This window comes from Perognathus longimembris, chromosome 4 (assembly GCF_023159225.1).
Source record: "Perognathus longimembris pacificus isolate PPM17 chromosome 4, ASM2315922v1, whole genome shotgun sequence".
Taxonomy (NCBI): Eukaryota; Metazoa; Chordata; class Mammalia; order Rodentia; family Heteromyidae; genus Perognathus; species Perognathus longimembris.
Window position 1 is genome coordinate 15,729,971 of NC_063164.1, and position 20,240 is coordinate 15,750,210.

At 53.3% G+C, this 20,240-nt stretch overlaps 1 protein-coding gene across 2 annotated transcripts; it reads right to left on the reverse strand.

Annotated features, from left to right (window-relative positions):
- Positions 1-13,119: 13,119 nt before the first annotated feature.
- Ctdsp1 (CTD small phosphatase 1) lies at positions 13,120-18,760 on the reverse strand. 2 transcript variants are annotated; one of them, XM_048344765.1, is made up of 7 exons: positions 18,259-18,760; positions 16,823-16,971; positions 16,357-16,458; positions 16,153-16,209; positions 15,444-15,536; positions 15,165-15,350; positions 13,120-14,807 (listed from the first exon to the last, which is right to left on the reverse strand). In XM_048344765.1, the coding sequence occupies exons 1-7, from the start codon at positions 18,323-18,325 to the stop codon at positions 14,679-14,681; spliced, it is 783 nt and encodes a 260-aa protein (XP_048200722.1). In that variant the 5' UTR covers positions 18,326-18,760; the 3' UTR covers positions 13,120-14,678. The 2 variants fall into 2 exon arrangements, with proteins under 2 accessions (XP_048200722.1, XP_048200721.1); XM_048344764.1 differs by having other exon boundaries at positions 16,357-16,461; positions 18,259-18,750.
- Between the last annotated feature and the right edge of the window lie 1,480 nt (positions 18,761-20,240).

Here is a 20,240-nt window from a genome sequence, read left to right on the forward strand (position 1 = left end):
CAAGGGCACAGCACCCACCAGGCAAGGACATGGGCCCTTGGACGGGTCCTCTTGCCCCCGGAGACAGGGCTCAGCTCTCCTCCCTTCGGCCATGGGGGCACATTGGGAAAGGAAAGTGTCAGCTCTAGAAGTCCTAAACCCAGGAAGGCAAGGCTGGGATTGAACCTTGGAGCCAGAGGGGTAGAACAGAAGGGGACTCTGGGACCTCTTCTCTGCAGTATGACCCTCCCTCAGTGAGGCAAACGCTCTTCCTGTCCTCCCCCCTCAGGGGCACACCTGGAACTTTTATGAGTTGTCATAAACTGGTGCCTTTGGACTCTGCTGTTCCACCCTCTCCCAGGAGCCCGGGTGTCCGTGTCTCGCCCTGGACCCCGGGGTCCATCTGCTTCAGGAGGAGAAGGGGTGTGGCCCTCACTCGTGGGAGTCTTGTTCACATGCTGGCTTTGAGTACAAACTCACACTGGGGGTGGCTGTCCCTCAACCTGCAGCAGTTCTATCACTTCTGAACCCTGGTTCTTAGGAGGGGGAGATGAAGTGGGCCGGGGAGAGGGCAGCCCTGCTGCTGACCACACCCTCCCCAGAGTTCTAGAACCACAGTGTTCACGCACTGTGTGTGTGTGTGGTGTGAGTGCACAGAGAGTGCACCCATGCATGTTCTAGTCCAAGAAGTAGACACACTGCAAGTGTAATTTTGTCTTTTTTTTTTTTTTTTTTTTTTTGGCCAGTCCTGGGGCTTGGACTCAGGGCCTGAGCACTGTCCCTGGCTTCCTTTTGCTCAAGGCTAGCACTCTGCCACATGAGCCACAGCGCCACTTCTGGCCATTTTATGTATATGTGGTGCTGGGGGAATCGAACCCAGGGCCTCATGTATATGAGGCAGGCACATTTGCCACTAGGCCATATCCCCAGCCCTTGTCTTTAAAAGTAATGTAATGCCAGCCAGGCACCAGGGGCTCACGCCTGTAATCCTAGCTATTCAGGAGGCTGAGATCTGAGGACTGCAGTTCAAAGCCAACCTGAGGAGGAAAAGTCTCTGAGACTCCTCTCCAATTCACCACCAGAAAACTGGAAGCAGCACTGTGGCTCAAGTGGTAGAGTGCTAGCTTTGAGCTTCTTTGAAGAGCTCAGGGACAGGGCCCAGGCCCAGAGTTCAAGCCCCAAGACCAACGATGATGATGATGATGATGATGATGATGATGATGATGATGATGATATGCTATTTCTTGTGAATGAAAAGGATATATATTCTCTTAGTTACCTAGGCAAGCAAACAGCAAAGTAAAAGCTCACCTATAATTCCAGGTGCCATAACTGATCCATTGCTAGAATTTCTTCTAGTATATCCTAAATCACATCCCAGTACATAGACTATGTGTGTGTACTATATGTATATAATTATATAATTTCTATACATATATATATAAAATATATGTGTGCATACATACTTTGTTTGCTTCTGAGACTTGAACTCCAGGCTTGGGAGCTGTCTCTGAGCTTTCTGGCTCAAGGTTAGCACTTTGCCACTTGAGTCACAACTCCACTTCTGGCTTTTTGCTGGTTAATTGAAGATCAGAGTCTCTGGAATTTGTGTATTTGTTTACCTTGGCTGGCTTCAAATTGTGATCCTCAGATCTCAGCCTCTAGAGTAGCTAGGACTACAGGTGTGAGTCACCAGCACCCAACACTTCGTACTTACCTACAACTTCCTTTTCAGTCTCCACATTGTAATCCATTAGCACAGATCATATAAACAATAGCTCAGATTGGATCTCCAAAATGTGTCCCACAAAAACGCTATGATAAGTATTCTTGTAAATATTTGTCATTAGATCATATCATTATTCTTTTCTTCGTTTATTTCTCATGACCAGATTTTGCTATTGTTGTTGCATTTCCTTCTATAATCTCATTTTTATTAAGACTGAGATCAAACTCAGAACACAAGGATTTTATTAGCACAGATTCTTAACAAAAAACAAAACAGAGGAAATGTATTAGGGATACATTGTATATATGTGTGAAATGTCACAATGACACCCTCTTATACAACTAGTGTATGCTAATAAAAAATAATCACCCACCAGATTAACCTAACAGTATTTACTACTGCCTATAATGAAAACTAAAGTAGCTTCCAACTTTTATATTATAAATAAAATTACAAGATGGGTACCAGTGGCTCACACTTGTAATCTTAGCTACCCAGGAGACTATGACAAATGTCAATCATATGGAAAAGAAGAAATAATAGTATAAAAAAATCCATGGGGGGGGCTGGGGATATGGCCTAGTGGCAAGAGAGCTTGCCTCGTATACATGAGGCCCTGGGTTCGATTCCCCAACACCACATATACAGAAAACGGCCAGAAGTGGCGCTGTGGCTCAAGTGCCAGAGTGCTAGCCTTGAGCAAGAAGAAGCCAGGGACAGTGCTCAGGCCCTGAGTCCAAGCCCCAGGACTGGCCAAAAAATAAATAAATAAATAAATCCATGCCTTAGTAGATGCTAAGTGGAAAATGAACTATGCAATTTGTGGGTATGGACAGCAGTGGGTAATTGAGGAAAGTGAAGGGAGGGAGGGTGATATTGCCCAAAAAGAAATGTGTTCATTACCTAACTTATATAACTGCAACTGTTCTCTATATCACCTTTACAAAAAAGTAAAAAGGGAGACTGAGAATGTGGTTTAGTGGTAGAGTGCTTGCCAACATGCATGAAGCCCTGGGTTGGATTCCTCAGTAGCACATAAACAGAAAAGGCCAGAAGTGGTGCTGTGTCTCAACTGGTAGAGTGCTAGCCTTGAACACAGAGAGGCTCAGGGACAGAGCCCAGGCCCTAAGTTCAAGCTCCAGGATAAAAAAAAAAAAAAGTAAAAAGAAGTGTATTTATCACTTGACTCATGAAACAGTAACCCTTCTGTACAGCACCCTAATAATAACAATTAAATTGTATTTTTTAAAGTCCATGCATTCAAAAGTTAATATGCGCATACATATATTTGAAAGTAAATTCAGACATCATGATTCTCCAGCCAAAATGTGTGTCACACATTTCTAAGCGCACTTTCCTTCATAACTGCAATGTTATTTTTGTATCTGGGCCTACAAGCTCCTTTTTTTTCTCTTTAGCCACTACTAGCTTTTGAATTCAGGGCCTCCTGCTTGCTCATGGTTGTTGCATTCTCACTTGAGCTGTACCTCCAATCTGGACATTTTGTGGTTAATTGGAGATGGAATCTTTAAAACCTTTCTGCCCAGGCTGGTTTTGAACCACAATCCTCAAGGGTTTCAGCCTCCTGAGTAGCTAGGAATTCAGGCATGAGCCATCAGGGCTCAGCCCAAACAATGACTTCTAATGTCCTCTTTTTTTTTTTTTCTTTTTTGGCCAGTCCTGGGCCTTGGACTCAGGGCCTGAGCACTGTCCCTGGCTTCTTTTTGCTCAAGGCTAGCACTCTGCCACTTGAGCCACAGCGCCACTTCTGGCCGTTTTCTGTATATGGGTGCTGGGGAATCGAACCCAGGGCCTCATGTATACAAGGCAAGCACTCTTGCCACTAGGCCATATCCCCAGCCCCTAATGTCCTCTTCTATCCAGCTCACAGTCAGCTTCTTTCACTTGGCTCCACAAGGACTGTAACAGCTGATTTTATTGATAGAGGCTCAAAGCAAGATTAAGCATTTCTGTTGCCATATCATTTCCATACTTTTTAATCTAGAAGAGTCCTTTCTCATTTTCCCCATGACACTGGCTTATCTGAATGAAAGACAAGTTGCCCTGTAGAATGTCCACACTGTAAATCTGTCCCAGTCTTTCCTTATGGTATTATTTAGTTTGTTCCTCTTCTGCCTGCATTTCTCAAAAGCCTAGGGTGCATCTAGCAGATTCTAGTTAAACATGTTCCACAAGAATACGTTCTAGAGCAGCACTTTTCAAAGTGCATGATTGTACAGATCAGCTGTGTAAAATGAACATTCTGCTTTAGTAGGTCCAGGGTGGGGCCTGAGATTTTGAACTAGTCACCAACCCCCAGGAGATGCTGAGGTACGGGTCCTCATTATTCTGGTCTTTCAGTAGTATAGTTAAAAGTGATGACCAAGCATTGCATAGAGGCACATCATACCAAGTTGTCCCAGCACAAGTAATGGGAGCTTTGATGCCCTGGTTACAGTGGTGACTACCAGTATTTTTTCTTTCTCTCTCTTTCTTTCTTTCTTCCTTCCTTCCTTCCTTCCTTTCTTTCTTTCTTTCTTCCTTCCTTCCTTTCTTTCTTTCTTCTCCTTCCTTCCTTCCTTTCTTCCTTTCTCTCTCTCTGTCTCTCTCTCTGTCTCTCTCTCTCTCTCTCTCGCTTGCTCTCCTTCCTTCCTTCCTTTCTTGCTTTCCATTTGTGGCAGTCCTAGGACTGTATCAGTCCTTGAACTCAGGGCATAAGCACTGTCCCTGAGCTTTTTAGTGCTCCACCACTTGAGCCACAGCTCCACTTCCAGCATTTTTTGAGTAGTTTGTTAGGTATGAGTTTTATGGACTTTCCTGCCCAGGCTGGCTTCAAACTCTGATCTCTGATCTCAGTCTCTTGAATAGCTAGGATGACAGGCATGAGCCACTGGTGCCCAGTTGCTTTTAAGGTACAACTTTCATTTTGCAATTAAAAATCATCTTGGAGTTTACATGGAGTACCTCAGTACCCAGCAATTGAGGAGAACTGAGGCTTGAACCCAGGAGTTCAAGGCTAGCCTGGGCAACATAATGAAAGCTAGAGATTGAGTGAGCAAGCAAGAGACAGAAAGAGTGTGAGAGAGCATAGATATATATTAAAACTATTTTTTTAAAGCAAAGACTTCAGCTGGTGGCTCACACCTATAATCCTAGCTACTCAGGAGACTGAAATCTGAGATCACTGTTCAAAGCCAGCCTGAGCAGGAAAGTCTGTGAGACCTTTTTGTTTTTTTTTGTTTTTTGGTTGTGGGGCTTGAACTCTGGGCCTGGGCACTGTTCCTGCACTCTTCATCTCAAGGCTAGCGCTCTACCACTTGAGCCACAGCACCACTTCCAGTTTTCTGGTGGTTAATTGGAGACAAGAGTCTCAGGGACTTTTCCTGCCTGGGCTGGCTTTGAACTGTGGTCTCAGATCTCAGCCTCTTGAGTAACTAGGATTACAGGCGTGAGGCCCAGGCCCCTGGCTTAATTACCTTTTTAATGTCTATTTTCCCTCAGGATTGTACTCACTGCGCTAACCAAGGACCTGGTTTGTCATAGGTGTGTAACAAATGTCTGAAGAGAAGAAACAGAATTTATCACTTCTATCTTAGACAACATATTTAGGAAACTAGGTGTTCTTCAAACTATGGGTTTTAAAAATTAATATATATATATTAATATATATATATATCCCTCCTAAAATAGTTCAAACTACAAACATGTAAATGATGTATCCCCTCCCCCATAGGACTGAGTCTTCCAGCCACATTCCCTAGGATTGGCCATATCATGAATGTGTATTTGTCTCTACTGTTTTGCCTGTGTGTATGGCTGTCCTGCTAGGGCTTGAACTCAGAGCTTCATGCTCTTGCTTAGCTTTTTCTCTTCATCGCTAGTGCTCTGCCATTTGAGCCATACCTCTACTTCCAGCTTCTTGCTGGTTAATTAGAGATAATCGCACAGGCTTTTCTTCCTGGACTGGCTTCAAACCCCAATCCTCAGACCTCAGTTTCCTAAGTAGCTAAGATTACAGGGATGAGCCACCAGCACCAGGTGTGTCAACATTTTTATTTACTTAATGGAATAAACCACTGCCACAAACATGAATATTGCTTTGTTCCACTTAACAGTGTACCAGCTCTCTACCAGCTTGTATTCTCTACCAGCTTGTATAGCTCCTTCTCCTCCTTATACCTCTATTATTTTTTTTCCTTTTTTTTGGCCAGTTCTGGGCCTTGAACTCAGGGCCTGAGCACTGTCCCTGGCTTCTTTTTGCTCAAGGCTAGCACTCTGCCACTTGAGCCACAGTGCCACTTCTGGCCATTTTCTGTATATGTGGTGCTGGGGAATTGAACCCAGGGCCTCATGTATACGGGGCAAGCACTCTTGCCACTAGGCCATATCCCCAGCCCCACCTCTATTACTTTTCTTGACTACATAGCATTCTCTATTATAGCTGTGGCAAGATTATTTAATAGTCCTACCGAGGGACACTGGTTTAGCTATTACAAACAATGATGCAATGACACTTTTTTTTTTCCAGTCCTGAGACTTGAACTTTGGGCCTGGGCTCTGTCCTTGAGCTTCTTTTGCTCAAGGCTAGCACTCTACCACTTAAGCCACAGTACCACTTCCAGCTTTTTTGTGTGTAGTTTATTGGAGATAGGAGTCTCTTGGACTTTCTTGCCCAGTCTGGCTTTGAACCGCGATCCTCAGATCTCAATTTCCTGAGTGGCTAGGATTATAGGCATGAACCACCAGCGCCCAGCCTAATGAACACTCTTATACATGTCAGGTTATATATTCCACACATTTCCTTTACCATGCAAATTCCTACAAATAGAATTGCTTAAACTCAAAATTGCTTAGATCCAAGATCTGGGAATCTCAGCTACTCAAAGGAAACTGAGATTCGAGGATCAAGATTCAAAACCAGGGCTGGGAATATGGCCTAGTGGTAGAGTGCTTACCTTGCATACATGAAGCCCTGGGTTTGATTCTTTAGCACCACATATATAGAAAAAGCCAGAAGTGGCACTGTGGCTCAAGTGGTAGAGTGTTAGCCTTGAGCAAAAAGAAGCCAGGGACAGTGCTCAGGCCCTTGAGTCCAAGACCTAGGACTGGCAGAAAAAAGAAAACAGGAAAAAAAAAAAAAAGATTCGAAATCATCTCCAGGCAGAAAAGTTTGTGAGACTCTTATCCCCAAGTAACCAGCAAAACACTGGAAGTGAAGGTGTGGTTCAAACGGTAGAGTGCCAGCCTTGAGTGAAAAATTGCCAAGTAAAAGGCCCCCCCGAAAGTGGGTGGCACATACCTGTAATCTTAGCTACTCAGGCTGAGATCTAAGGATCTTGGTTTAAAGCCAGCCAGGGCAGGAAAGACCAACAGACTCTTATCTCCAATGAACCACCAAAAAAAAAAAGCTGGACATGGAGCTGTGGGCAAGTGGAAGAGTGCACAATAACTCAGGGACAGTGCCTAGGCCCTTAGTTCAAGCTCAAGAATCAGCACATGGGCACATGCACGCGTGCACACACACACCCAGTGTAAACAATGTTTGGACCTCAGTATTGGTGTACACACACACAGTGTCTATTTTGGGGGGCTGAGACTACGACCTAGTGGTAGAGTGCTTGCCTCATATACATGAAGCCCTAGGTTCAATTCCTCAGCACCACATATATAGAAAAAGCCAGAAGTGGCGCTTTGGCTCAAGTGTTAGAGCACTAGTCTTGAGCAAAAAGAAGCTAAGGACAGTGCTCAGGCCCTGAGTTCAAGCCCCAGGACTGGCAAAAAACAAAACACTTTATTTATTTATTTTGTTGGTTATGGGGCTTGAACTCCAGGCCTGGGTGCTATCCCTGAGCTTTTTCACTCAAGAATAGTGTTCTACCACTTTGAGCTACAGTGCCATTTATACCACTTGAGCCATAGCGCCACTCCTGGCTTTTTCAGAGTATTTATTGGAAAGAAGAGTCTCACAGACTTTCCTGCCCACCTGGCTTCAAACCCCAAACCTCATATCTCAGCCTCCTGAGTAGCTAGGATTACAGGCATGAGCCACTGGCTCATGGTCTTTAAAACATTTTGGGGGTTGGGAATGTGGCTTAGTGGTAGAGTGCTTGCCTCGCATGCATAAAGCCCTGAGTTCAATTCCTTAGTACCACATACACAGAAAAAGCTGGAAGTGGCGCTGTGGCTCAAGTGATAAGAGTGCTAGCCTTGAGCACAAGGAAGTTCAGGGACAGTGACCAGGCTGAGTTCAAGCTCAAGGCAGAACTAGCAAAAAATTAAAATTAAAAAAAATTTTTGATTGATATTACGAAATCACTCTCTAGGTTGTATCAGTTTATACTTCTTTCAACAGCATTGTATTGGGTGCCTGTTTCCTTACATTCTCTACTGTACATGTGTGTGCTCGTTTGTGTGTGTGTGTGTGACAAGCAAGTATAAGTGTTGTTCTATTATGGGCTCAGATAGAGGCTGATATCTCCAGAGCCAGACTTGAACTCCCCTTCTTCCCTTTCCTTCATCCTTCCAAACTGGATCAGCCACACTTCCAGCCAAGCTTATCTCCTCCCTCTCACTCTTTGTCCATCTCTCTTCACTGCCTGGGCCCCACTTCAAACTTGCAGCCTCGCTGGGAACATGGCCTAGTGGTAGAGTGTTTGCCTTGTGTACATGAAGTCCTGGGTTCGATTCCTCAGCACCACATATATAGAAAAGCCGGAAGTGGCACTGTGGCTCAAGTGGTAGAGTGCTAACTTTGAGCAAAAAGAAGCCAGGGACAGTGCCTCAGGCCCTGAGTTCAAGCCCCAGGAATGGCAAAAACAGAAGCAAAAAAAAAACACCCCCCAAAAAAAACACTTCAGCCTCCATCTTCAGGCTGTGACTATGGTTTCCCAGTCGAGTCTCCTGTCTCTGCTTCTGACTTAATGTCCAATATGCCCCTACCCCTCTCCTGCTCAGTGGCCCTCAGGGATCAGCGGTGGTGCCCAATGCCTGCAAGAGAAAGCACACTCCCTGTTCTAACAATAGATTGGCATCATCTGCCCCTCCTCCTTTCCGCAGCTTCCTTTCCCATCTTTCCCCACTGGCCAGCCAGCATTGTGGTCACTTCCCACCCTTCCTGCTGTGGCTGGACACTGAGGCTTTGCTCAGAAGCTCTCCCAGTGCATGTGGAAGAGTCTCACTCAAGCTACCTTGATGCCTTCTTTCCAAACTCCTCTGCACCTGATTTCATCATGGGGCCATTTTCTAATCCCCACCTCACCCCCGGACTGCCCTGTGGGGCTCAGAGGAGCCCCTTGCCTGCTTTCCTGCCTTCTAAGTTCTCTCAATTACACTTAGAGCATTGAAATCATGTGCCCCTGTTTCTTTTCCCACATTAGGTATTGTGGTGTGTTTTGGTGTGCTATGATTCTTGTGAACTGAAGAAAATAGGTATTATAATTTTTTTTTTTTTGCCAGTACTAGCATTTGAATTCAGAGCCTTGAACTCTACCTTAGGCTTTTTCTCCTCACAACTGGCCATACCTTGAGCCATATCTTTAGTTAGGATTCTTAAATCTCAGCCTCCTGAGTAGCTAGGATTAGAGTCTAGAACCACCAGCACCTGGCCTATTTTTTGTTGTTGTTCTTTTTTTTTTCTTTTTTTGCCAGTCCCGGCTCTTGAACTCAAGGCTTGAGCACTGTCCCTGGCTTCTTTTTGCTGAAGGCTAGCACTCTACCTCTTGGGCTACAGTGCCACTTCTGGCTTTTTCTGTTTATGTGGTGCTGAGGAATCGAACCCAGGGCTTCATGCATGCTAGGCAAGCACTCTACCACTAAGCCACATTCCCAGCCCTTGTTATTCATGGGGCTTGAACTCAGGGCCTGGGAGCTTTGCCTGAGTTTTTCTGCTCAAGGGTAGTGCTCCCATTTTGAGCCATAGCTCTACTTCTGGTTTTCAGAGGTTAATTGGAGATGAGAATCTCATTGATTTTCCTGCCTGTGCTGGCTTTGAACTGTGATCTTCAGATCTCAGCTTTCTGAGTATTACAGGTGTAAGCCAGAAGCATGTGACTCTGCCTAAATTTTTTTTTTTTTTTTTTTTTTTTTGGCCAGTCCTGGGGCTTGGACTCAGGGCCTGAGCACCGTCCCTGGCTTCTTCTTGCTCAAGGCTAGCACTCTGCCACTTGAGCCACAGCGCCACTTCTGGCCATGTTCTGTATATGTGGTGCTGGGGAACTGAACCCAGGGCCTCATGTATATGAGGCAAGCACTCTTGCCACTAGGCCATATCCCCAGCCCTGCCTAAATATTTTTATTCTAATAGTTACAACTATGCTTTGACAGCACTAACTCCATTTTGAGTTTTCATTGTAACTGAGTCAAGTGGCTAGCTGATAGCCACCAGGACAATGATATGCCACTATGCAAACAAGCTACTTGGCGAGCAGAACTTTTCCCTCCTAAACTGACATCTACAAGCTGAGATAATATTGCTCTGAGAATACAAATGAGAATTACCTTCTCACTGCCATTTGACACACTGTACTCTTCAAATAGTCACTTCCCCAGCATTAGCCAGGGGGCGCTCTGCCTAGTAGAAAGTCCTTGCCTCAGTGACTTGATGGCATCCCAGACCTTTCTGTAGTGTCACTGGAAGGAATGGTCTCCAAGGTATTTGAACAACTTCTTCCATGGATACCCAATGTTTGGCTTATTACTAGAACTCTGCTTTTGAATGGTTTCCTTTCTCTCTCTCTCTCTCTTTTTTTGGTCCGCCATGGGGCTTGAACTCTGGGCCTAGGTGCTGTCCCTGAGTTCTTCAGCTCAAGGCTAGTGCTCTACCACTTGAGCCACAACATCACTTCTGGTTTTCTGGTGGTTAATTGGAGGTAAGCGTCTCCTGGACTTTCCAGCCTGGGCTAGCTTTGAACTTCAATCCTCAGATCTCAACCTCCTGAGTAGCTAGAATTATAGGTATGAGCCATCGGTGGCGCCAGGCTTTGAGTGATTTTCTTTTACTTAATTTTGTCTGTATTTTCATGTACTTCTTTGCTTATTTCTGTTCATCCCATTTTGTGCATACTACAAGAAGCCAGTGAATTCTAGAACTGGTCATTTGATTGAGAGCTTGTCCTTCTTGGAAGAATTATGATTGTGGAGGTTAAATTGTCACCAGGTATCAAGAAAACCAGATCACCCTTGTCTGTGACCTGCTAAATTAGCATGGCAAGTGGAATATCTTCTGATTCAATTTTAATTGGACTAAGCAGACTCTGATCAGAAAGTCTCTTAAGTGCTCTCATTTATTAGCTTTCCAGGAGTGAAGCAAGCTGCAGTGACAGCAATTCCAGGGCTGACTCACCCTCAGTACTCCCCTCAGTACTTGTCTGTGTAATCAGGGCACTCTTGTCTGCTCCAGTGATGGGGGGTATGACTCCCACATCAGTGCTGGAAGCTTAGTAGCTCATACTGAGGTTCTGGAGATTGCAAATCAACTGGAGGCAGAAGGTAGGAAGTATATTAACCCACTGAGGGAATCACAGTAGAGACCAAGGAAGTCCACCAGAGAACAAGCAATTCATGAGATTGATAAAATAGTACCACTTTTTTTTTCTTCCAGTGCCGGGGGTGGAACAGTGAGCTCAGGCAAACCCTCTATGGGTGAGCTACATCCCGTCCCTAATAGTGAGGAGGTAAACAGAAGGTGTCAAACACAGGCAAAAATCCTGATAGCCCAACATTCAGAAGACTGCCCAGGCCTGGACTATATAGTGAAACCCTGTCTCAAAAGACAAAAAGCAAACAACAGAACAGAACAAATCCTTTCTCTAAGAGGAAGGAAGGAAGGAAAGGAGGGGGGAGGGAGGGAAGCAGAAATGAAAGGAGGGAAAGGAAAGGAAAGGAGGGAAAGGAAAGGAGGGAAAGGAACCGCTATCCTCAGATCTCAGCCTCCTGAGTAGATAGGACTACAGGCCTGAGCCACCGGCACTCAGGTGAGGAGGCCTCAACTTAATTTCTACCAAAAAAAAAACCCCCAAAACAACCCTCAAAGACCATCGAGAGAGGGTAGCATCCTAGACACATTCCTCGGAGTTAACAGATTTTAGATGTTAGTATCTATGTATCTACCCTCCCCCCGTCCTGGATTTATCAGTTTATTGCACTGCGGCGTCAGTTCCTTGAGAGCAGAGCGCAGCTTTGCCCGCCTGGCACCGTGCCTGGCACAGGGTAGCACCCACACTTGTGGTCGCGTCTAATCCGGGGTGGGTGGCGGGCATGGACGGGGGGGGGGGGGAGGGAGGGAGAGAACATTGAGGAAACCTGTGGTCTCCCTGAAGTGGGGTGCTCTGGGTGTCTGGGCCACGGGAATGCAAATTTGGGGCGAGCAGGGTTTGCATAGAGAGCAGGAAATAGAGCAGGGCCCCACGCCTGGGAACCCGATCTTGTCAAAGGCTTTCCTGGTGTGGTCCGGAGTGGCAGCCGGCGCCAGGGTCCGCGGGCCTCTCTTCCCAGGTGAGTGTTTCCGGGCTCGGTCAGGGTGGGACAGAGGAGGTCTGCACGCTCCCCGCGCCCAGACTTCGGGGCGATCCACACCTGGGCACGAGGAGGCTCGGGACTAGGTTCACCAGGTGAGGTGATTGAGTAAGGAGATTAACGTTAGGGGCGCACACCCCGCTTCCGCCCTGCGAGGAGAGGGTTGGGGTAGAAGGGCCGGGTCCCTTTGCAGACTCAGGGTGTAGAGGAGGCACAAGCCGGGGAGGGCGAGGCCCGGGGAGTCCAGCGAGGGAAGCGGGGCCTCCAGCGGTCAGCACGGTCGCCGGGGAGGCTCAGGGATGCGGGGCCGGAGGCCACTTCCTGCCCCGCCCAGCAGAGGAAGCGCGCGCGGGCCCGGGTGGGCGGGGCCAGGGCGCGACCAATCAGGCCGGACGGCGGAGCCGCGCCGACCACGCCCAGCCTCCCCGGGAAGGGAGCCCGCGGATCCCTGGAGCGGACGCCCCGCCCAGGCCCGCGGCCTCCGGATCCGCCCACGTCAGCCCGGCCGAGCCCTTCCGCCTCCGCCGCCGCAGCCGAACGCGGCCTCGCGCCGGCCCCGCCCCTCCCCGCGCGCATTCCAGGGACGGAAGGCGTCGACGGCCGGCTTGCTTTGGAAAAGGAGGCTCCCTAAGTCCTCGACGCCCAGGTATTTAATCAGGTCTGCCGAGACCCCGTCTCCATTTTGCAGATCGAGGGCACCGCAAGTCCAGCAGCACACACGGATGCACCGACGCGCCCCAAAGCCGCGCTCGCCCCTGCCCCGTTCCCGTCCTGGGACCCCCAGGCCTCGGCAGCCCCTTCCCCCAACCCCGCCTCCGGGGCGAGCAGTTCAGAGCCCCCACCCCCACCCCGTGCAATCACCTCCACCCCTTCCCAAAAACCACAGGAGCAGGCTAAGGGGGGGAATCTGGCGTTCTCTTTTTTAGTTCTTAACACACGGTGAGGCTCTTGAGTCAAGAGAAGGCACTTAAAACGGGAAGGTCACCAGATGCCCACCAACCACATACCATAATCCTCCCTCTCCCTGCCCATTCCCTTGGCACTTAACCGTTAGGCCCTGGGGAGAGCCCAAGGCCTTCCAGACTCAGCATGTGTGCAGAGGAGTTTTAGAAACAGAGAAGTCAAGAGTTGGAAGGCAGGGTGTCCTGGGAGCTGCCCCCAGCCAGCAGGGGGCAAGGAGGCTGCAGGGGGTGGGTTGGCACAAAGGGGGGGGGAGGGGAGACAGCTGGGCCAGGCTTCCTGGAGACACCCACCTTCCCCCCCCCCCCAACCCCACAGAAGGTTCCCATCTCCTGCAGGTACCTTAAAGGCACAGGTGAAGTCTGGGGTGGTGAGGGAGGCACCAATTAAGAGGGCAAAAATTCCTCCAGCTCCCTTAGCTGGTGGTGGACCTAGCTCCTTGCCAGGCACAGAAGGTGCTCAATTAATAGATACTTTTTTTTTAATGATAATAATAAAGGGACTGTGAGGGACAGAGGACAAGGCCTGCAGCCCCTAGGCCTAGCTTGTTCCTTTCAGAAAATAGCAGTTTAAAAAATGTAAAAATCCTTTCCCTCCCTCCCCCCCCACCCCAATTTCTGGGCCCAGGAAGGTTGAGGGAGGGCCTTCTGAATGTAGCCCCTACCCTCGCCTTCCCTTAAAAATCTATATACACATATACATATATATATGGCACCACAAGAGGGTCCTGCCTATCACACCCCCCACACCCAGGCCACAAAAGCTGGGGAGTCAAGCCCAAGGCCTTGGGGTAGTTAAGGCAGGAGTCAGGGCTCAAGTGATGTGGGCTGCAGCCCTGCCATCAGCTTGGAGAAGCTGGACTGTGGGGTTCTGAAGGTAGAACCTCAGCTACTTTTACAAGTAGTAACAGACCTCCTCTTTTCTCCACGCCCCCCCCCATCCCCCTGTGGAAACTGGTAGTGGGGGGGGGGGCTATCAGTCACAAGAGGGGTGAGCCAGCCGATTCCCAGGCCAGCCTATTCTGCAGTGACCTGTAGGCTGCTCCAGGGCAGGGCCGGGGGAGGGGGGTGCAGAAGAGCTCTATGTAAGGCACTTGGCATCCATGGTTCCCAGGCTGGGGGTTCGAGGCAGGAGGCAACAGAAACCCTGCCCATTTCCCCCAAACAACTGGAGCTAAGGGGCCCGATTTGGCAGTAGAGAAACATGGCAGCATGAGAAAGAAGAAAGAGGAGCAGCAGGCAGGGCCCTCCAGGCCCCCCGAGAAGGGGAAAGGAGGTTTGAAGGCACTGACTCGGGACGAGGGGGGCGCCCAGGGGCTCATTGTCCTTGGTGCAGCGTAGTGGGGTCAGTGGGAGAGACACCGGCTCCCCCAGGGCTGTGAGTGTGGTGCAGCCCCGTAGGTTGTCCTAACAGAGCACAGGTGGCACCCCCAGTCTGCATGGGAGGCTCGTGCGGGCCTCAGCCAGGGAGGGGCAGGTCCTGGCCCCGTGGCACCTCACTAGCTCCCAGGCCTTGGCTGCCTGAGCACTGAGTACACATCGTCCACTCGGCTGAGCTGCTCGAAGAAGGGTAGCAGGTCATGGAGCTCTGTGTCACTCATGTTGTCAAACCACGAGGCCACCGGAACCTGGGAAGTAGGAAGGGGGGGGGGGGAGTTGGACCGTGTGTAGGTCAGCCCTAAGCACACTTCATTTTTTATACCCGTCGGTAAAATACATACGCAACAAAGCAAAAGAGAATTGCACAAAGTGCTACTTAGGGGCGCCGCATGGGAAGCACTACGCTATTTGTTATTTGACACGCACAAGTAGGCATGGAATGGCTAGGGAAGCACAAGGGAGCACGGCGGGAAAAGGCGATGGAAAGGTCCTGGCCCCTAGCCCTGCTCTGCCTGGGGGGGGGGGGGGGGGTGGGAGAAACCCAGGAAGCCTAAGCAGGCTCTTGCCCTTGAGCCGGGCCCTCCCTGGGCGTGGGGTGCACTCACAGCATTGTCTGGGTGGAAGACATAGGAGGCCGGCGAGTTGTCCAGGATAAGCACCCGCCGCAGGTCTCGCCCCAGCCGGCTCAGATCCTTCACGTAGTTCCCCCGATGGAAGACGCACGACTCCCGGAACAGCCGAGCCCGGAAGGCCCCCCACTTGTCCAGCAGGTCAGCTACTGGATCTGCGTACTAGGGGTGGGAAGTGGGTCACCTCAGGACCAGGAGTGTCACAGGACTTTGGGTGGCTGCTCCAGGACACCCCCCCTCGGGGGGAGGGCTTACCTTGGCAAGGCTGGCAGTGAAGAGGACACACTCAAAGAGCTCGCCCATCCGCTGCAGGAACTCATCCACATGGGGCCGCTTCAGCACGTAGACCTGGGGGGGGAGCCAGTGAGGGGAGCTGGCGGCCCACAGGCTGGGAGAGGGTGAGGAGGGCTGGAGGGCATGGTGGAGGAGGCCCAGAGGCCCAAGGAGGCTAGTCCAGACTCAATGAGTGACCCCAGCTGGCCACCCCACCACCCACCCTCCCAAAAGAATCGAGAGAAGCTTCCCGTCCCACCAGTGCGGACCCCCATCTCACAGGTGGGTCGCTCATTCCCAACTCCTTCCTCCTCCCCCCCACCTCAGCCAAACGAAGGAACCAGGGTCTGTCCCCTCACCCCAAGGCTGCAGGGCACCGGCACCCGAGCCAAGTAATGGAGAACAGGCTGGACAGCACACAACCTATCCTGAATTACTTGAACTGGGTCCCGGGCAGGGGTGGGCAAGGGGGCACAGCAAGACAAGGTTAGGAGGAGAAACCTACTCTCCGCAGGCCGGGAGTCTCCTAGGGCTCTGTGTGGCCTTGGGCGAGTTTCACACCCTCTCCGGGCCTGGGCTATTATTCCACATCCACCTAAGGCCCGTCTAGGGATCTTTCCAGATTGGTAGAAGCAGCCTGGGGTGTGGAGGGTGAATACCAAGCCCATCACCTCTTCCCGCTGCCCCTCACCTGGTGGACTACCCCATCAATCTCCACGGGGATGATGAAGTCAGCGTTGTTCACTGGCTGTGGGGTGGGAAAAGAACAGCTGGAGCCGGGATGGGGAGCTCCAGGGGCGGGGACCCAGCAGAGACCTTCCCCCCCCCGCCCCCACCAGGGACAGGTCTCCCTGGCAGTCACTCACGGGGCAGAGCGCTGCTGGGCAGGGCCTACCTTGAAGGAGCTGTGTACCAGGGTCTCATCCAGGTCGATGACCACACAGATCTTATCTGAGTCCTGTGCCTTGGCCTCAGGAAGCAGATACTGGACGGGTGTCTGCTGTGGGTGGGGATGGGGGGGAAGTGGGCCTGGTTGGGGTGCCTCCTAATCAGGCTTCCTTCCCCTGGCTCTGAGAACCCACTAGGACAGTGAGATAGTCCAGGCCCTTTCCAGCCTTGGTGCTATCAACTTGGCCTGGGGTGAGTCCCCTGGCTGTGTGAGCCCGACTCTCAGCACCCAGGGGGGGAGGCGTTCTGAGTTCTGTAACCAGGCAGCATTTGGGGATGGGAAAAAGTGGCAGAGAGGGTGCAGTGCCTGACTGGGTGAATCGACTGCCCCCCCCCCCACACCCTCTGAAGGTAGGACAGAAAAGCTTAGCCGGGAGCCCCTTCCCCTGAGTCCCCTGGCTGTCATCACACACCTTGGGGATGGTGCCATTCTCTTCCACAAGCAGAGGAGCCCCACTATGAGCAGGGAGGGCCTCCCCATCATCGCGGCACACACAGCAGAAGAGCGAGTGGAGGAAGCCCCTGTTCCGGGGCTTCTGGGAAGCGGCTGACTTGTGGTCACCTGAAGAAAGGAGGCTGGGTTGAGGAGGGACCTGCGGCGGTGTGCATGGGTCCAGGTGCTAACCTGGAGCCGGGGCCAGAGATCTTGCAATGCGGGCTCTCTAGCCAAGACGGCTCCGGGTCAGGAAAGCCTAGTGTGGGAACTTCAGGGAGGGAGGGCGGCCTGCACCAGGGGGTGGGGGGGGTGGGATAGGTGATTTTTCTATTCCGCAGGCTTTCATCACCTGACCACCCTGCCTCACCAAAGCAGTCCCTGCTCAGGAGGGCCGGGCCCCCAGGGGCCCCATGTCCACTCCCACACCACCTCCATCCGGTCTACCCCGGGGGTCCAAAGTCCTTGGGAGGCAGGGCCAGAGACATGAGGTGTAGTCCTGAGGGCCAGTGTCCCGAGGCCATCTGTCAGCCCCGCCTCCAGACCTCCCACCTGCGGCCTGGCCACAGAGTGCTGATTGACAGACCCACCCTCCACTACCCCACTCCCCCTCGGGGCCCGAGACCCCAGAGGAGCTAGGCCCGGACGAAAGGAGGGCAGATCTGGAAGGTCTTCCAGGCCGCGAAGACCGCACGGGGATGGGAGGGGGGTGGGGGGAACAAGGCTAGCTCCAGGGGCGTCGCCTCGGCGGGCAGAGCGGCTCCTCTGAGCCTTGCGAGTGTGCACAGGCCCCGCGCCCTCGGGCCTGCAGCCCGGGCGCCCCGAGCCCGCCCTGACGCTGGGTTCTTGCCGTGGGCGCCCAGGAGACCGAAAAGTGCTGCCCCCCCCACCCCCACGGCTCGGTGCCTCCGCGGGGCTCTGCGTCTCCGCCCATGACGCGCAAGTTTGCAGGAACGTGGCCGTGTGTTGGCGGGAGATTCCGCCAAGCCTCCCCAGCCCGCTGTCACCGTGCGCCCCTTCCCAAGACCCGACCGGACCCCTAGCCTGGAGGGGGCGGAGTCTGGGGGGGGTGGCCCGAAGGCGGCCCCCTCACCCCATCCTCCAGCCCCATTGGCGCCAATGGGGGGAGGGGGCGACGCTCGGGCACCGTCAGCCCAGGAACCCCTTTCTTTACCCCTGACTCAGTTTCTCCACCAAAAAGCACACCAAGGCACTCAAGCGGCGCCAGGCCCCGCCCAGCCTCTTAGACGCCAAGAGTTCAAACTCTTGCCCGTTCCCTCCGGTCGGGGCTCCGGCCCAGCCCAGGAGGGCGCCCCGGGCGGTGGCAGCGGCTGCAGCGCGGAGAAAGATCCCGGTCCCGGCCTCCTCCGCTCCCGCCGCGTGCAGGCCGCGGCCCCCTCCCCGCCGCCCCAGTACCTTTGCCCCGCAGCGGGCCCCGCGCCTCCTCCTTGCTGATCTGAGTAATGACGGCCGAGCTGTCCATGGGGCCGGGCGCGCTCCGCTCCGGCCGGACTCTGGCCCGGGCGCCCGGCCTCCCCCCCGGCTCGGGCCGGAATCGGGGCGCGGGGGGGAGGGGAGGGTTGGGAGGGAGGGATCCCCGCGAGCTTCGGAGGGGAGGGGAGCCAGGTTCTAAGGGGGAGGGGGAGGGAGGGGGCACGGAGGAAACTTTGTTACAACATGGAGTTTCCTCCCCGCGAGGCGGATGCAAACATGGAACCCGGGCGCCGTTTCAAGGCTCCCCCTTAAAAGGGCAACGGCTTCGGCGTGACCTGGCCTCGGCCGCGGCTTTCATCACTTCTGGGGCCCGGGCGACTCCGCGGGCGGGGAGGCGGGCCGGGTTCCTGCCTCCGTCCAGGGGGCGTCGCCTTCCTTCCTGCCGCCCGCCGCAGCTTCTGCGGCTGCGTAGTAGGGTCCCGAACTCCGTCCGCGGTCGGGGCGGTGGAGCCCGCCGAGGGCCTAGGCCCGCCCCGCCCCGCCCCGCCCGCCCGGGGCGCCCGCGCCAGGGCGGGCCCGAGGGCGGCGCCTGGGCCAAAGGGCGCGATCGCAGCCTTTCCGCGGTTTGCTCCGGGGGAAAGAGGGCAATGCTAGCTGGTCTGTGCGGTGGGGCTTCGCGTCTAGCGCTCGCGGGAAGGTCGCGAGTCCTTCCCAGCCTCTGACAGCGGCGCAAAGTCCATAAAGTCACGCTCCAGACTTGAAGGTGACCGTCACCGCCCACTCGTCTCGGGGGCGAGGTAACCCGAGTCTCCAGAATGTGAAAAATCCGACTCCCTGTCCAGGCACGCTCGGCGCTGCCTACCTTTCCAGGCGGCCTCACCCGCCGCCGCGTCCGTCCACCCTTCCTTGGGGAGAGGGGGGGGGGGGTGGCGCCCCTGGAGGTCCAATCTCTGGGAATTCCTCCGTTCTCTCCCCCAGGGACCCCCCACCCACCCCCAGATCTGGATTCTTGGGGAGGGGGAGGGTACAAATTCCTGCGATCGGCTCCCGCGCTCCAACGCAACCCGCAGCCTGCAACTGTTTACACGGCATTCTCAACCCGGGGAGGGGCTCCTGTGTCTGCACACGAGCTGTTCCCACGGGAAGCGCCCGCGTTTCGTCAGAATTCGTGTGTGTGTGCCGGACCTGGGGCTTGAACTCAGGGCTTGGCCAGTGTCCCTTCACGTTTGCGCTCTACTACTTGAGCCACACAGCTCCACTTCTGGCTTTTTGATGGTTAATTGGAGGTAAGACTCACAGACTTTTCAGCCCGGGCTGGTTTCGAACCTCGATCCTCAGATCTCAAGCATCCCCAGTGGTTAGAATTATAGGCGTGAGCCACCGGTGCCCGGCTGCGCCTTCTTTAAAAAAGGAAAAAGGTTCCTGAAGTTCCGTACAGTTCTTTAAAGCAATAATAACGCCAAGCCCCGACGGGCTCTCGCCGGGCACCAGCCCCCTCCGCCTAGGCCTCCCCCGCGAGCAGGCGGGGTGAGACGGCGGGTGCGTCGTGTCCCGTCCGGCCCTGGGGGTGCAAGCGCGGCGCACGTCCTCCGGCAGGGCCCGCCCGCCGAGAGGGGAGCTGCGAGGGGGCCGCACCGGGGCGGCCGGCGCGGGGAGGGTGGGGCCGGGCCGCCGCGCACGCCGGGGCCTCGCTCCCCAGGGCGCGCGCGCTCCGTCCCCGGGCCGGACCCCGGGTCCGCTGAGTCCGGCGGCGCGAGCAGACCGCCACCCTTGCATGTCATCGTCGTCCACATGTGCCCAGGCTTCGTCTGCGCCCCCCCACCCCGGTCTTCCCGTGCCGGGTAGAACGACCCCGTTCGCCTCCCACTTCACAGACGAGACCACCGAGGTCGTCGAAGGGGAGCGCCCAGGCCTCCCCGCTCGGCGCGGCGCCTTTCCTCGCGCGGCCGGAGGGTGGCGCCTCG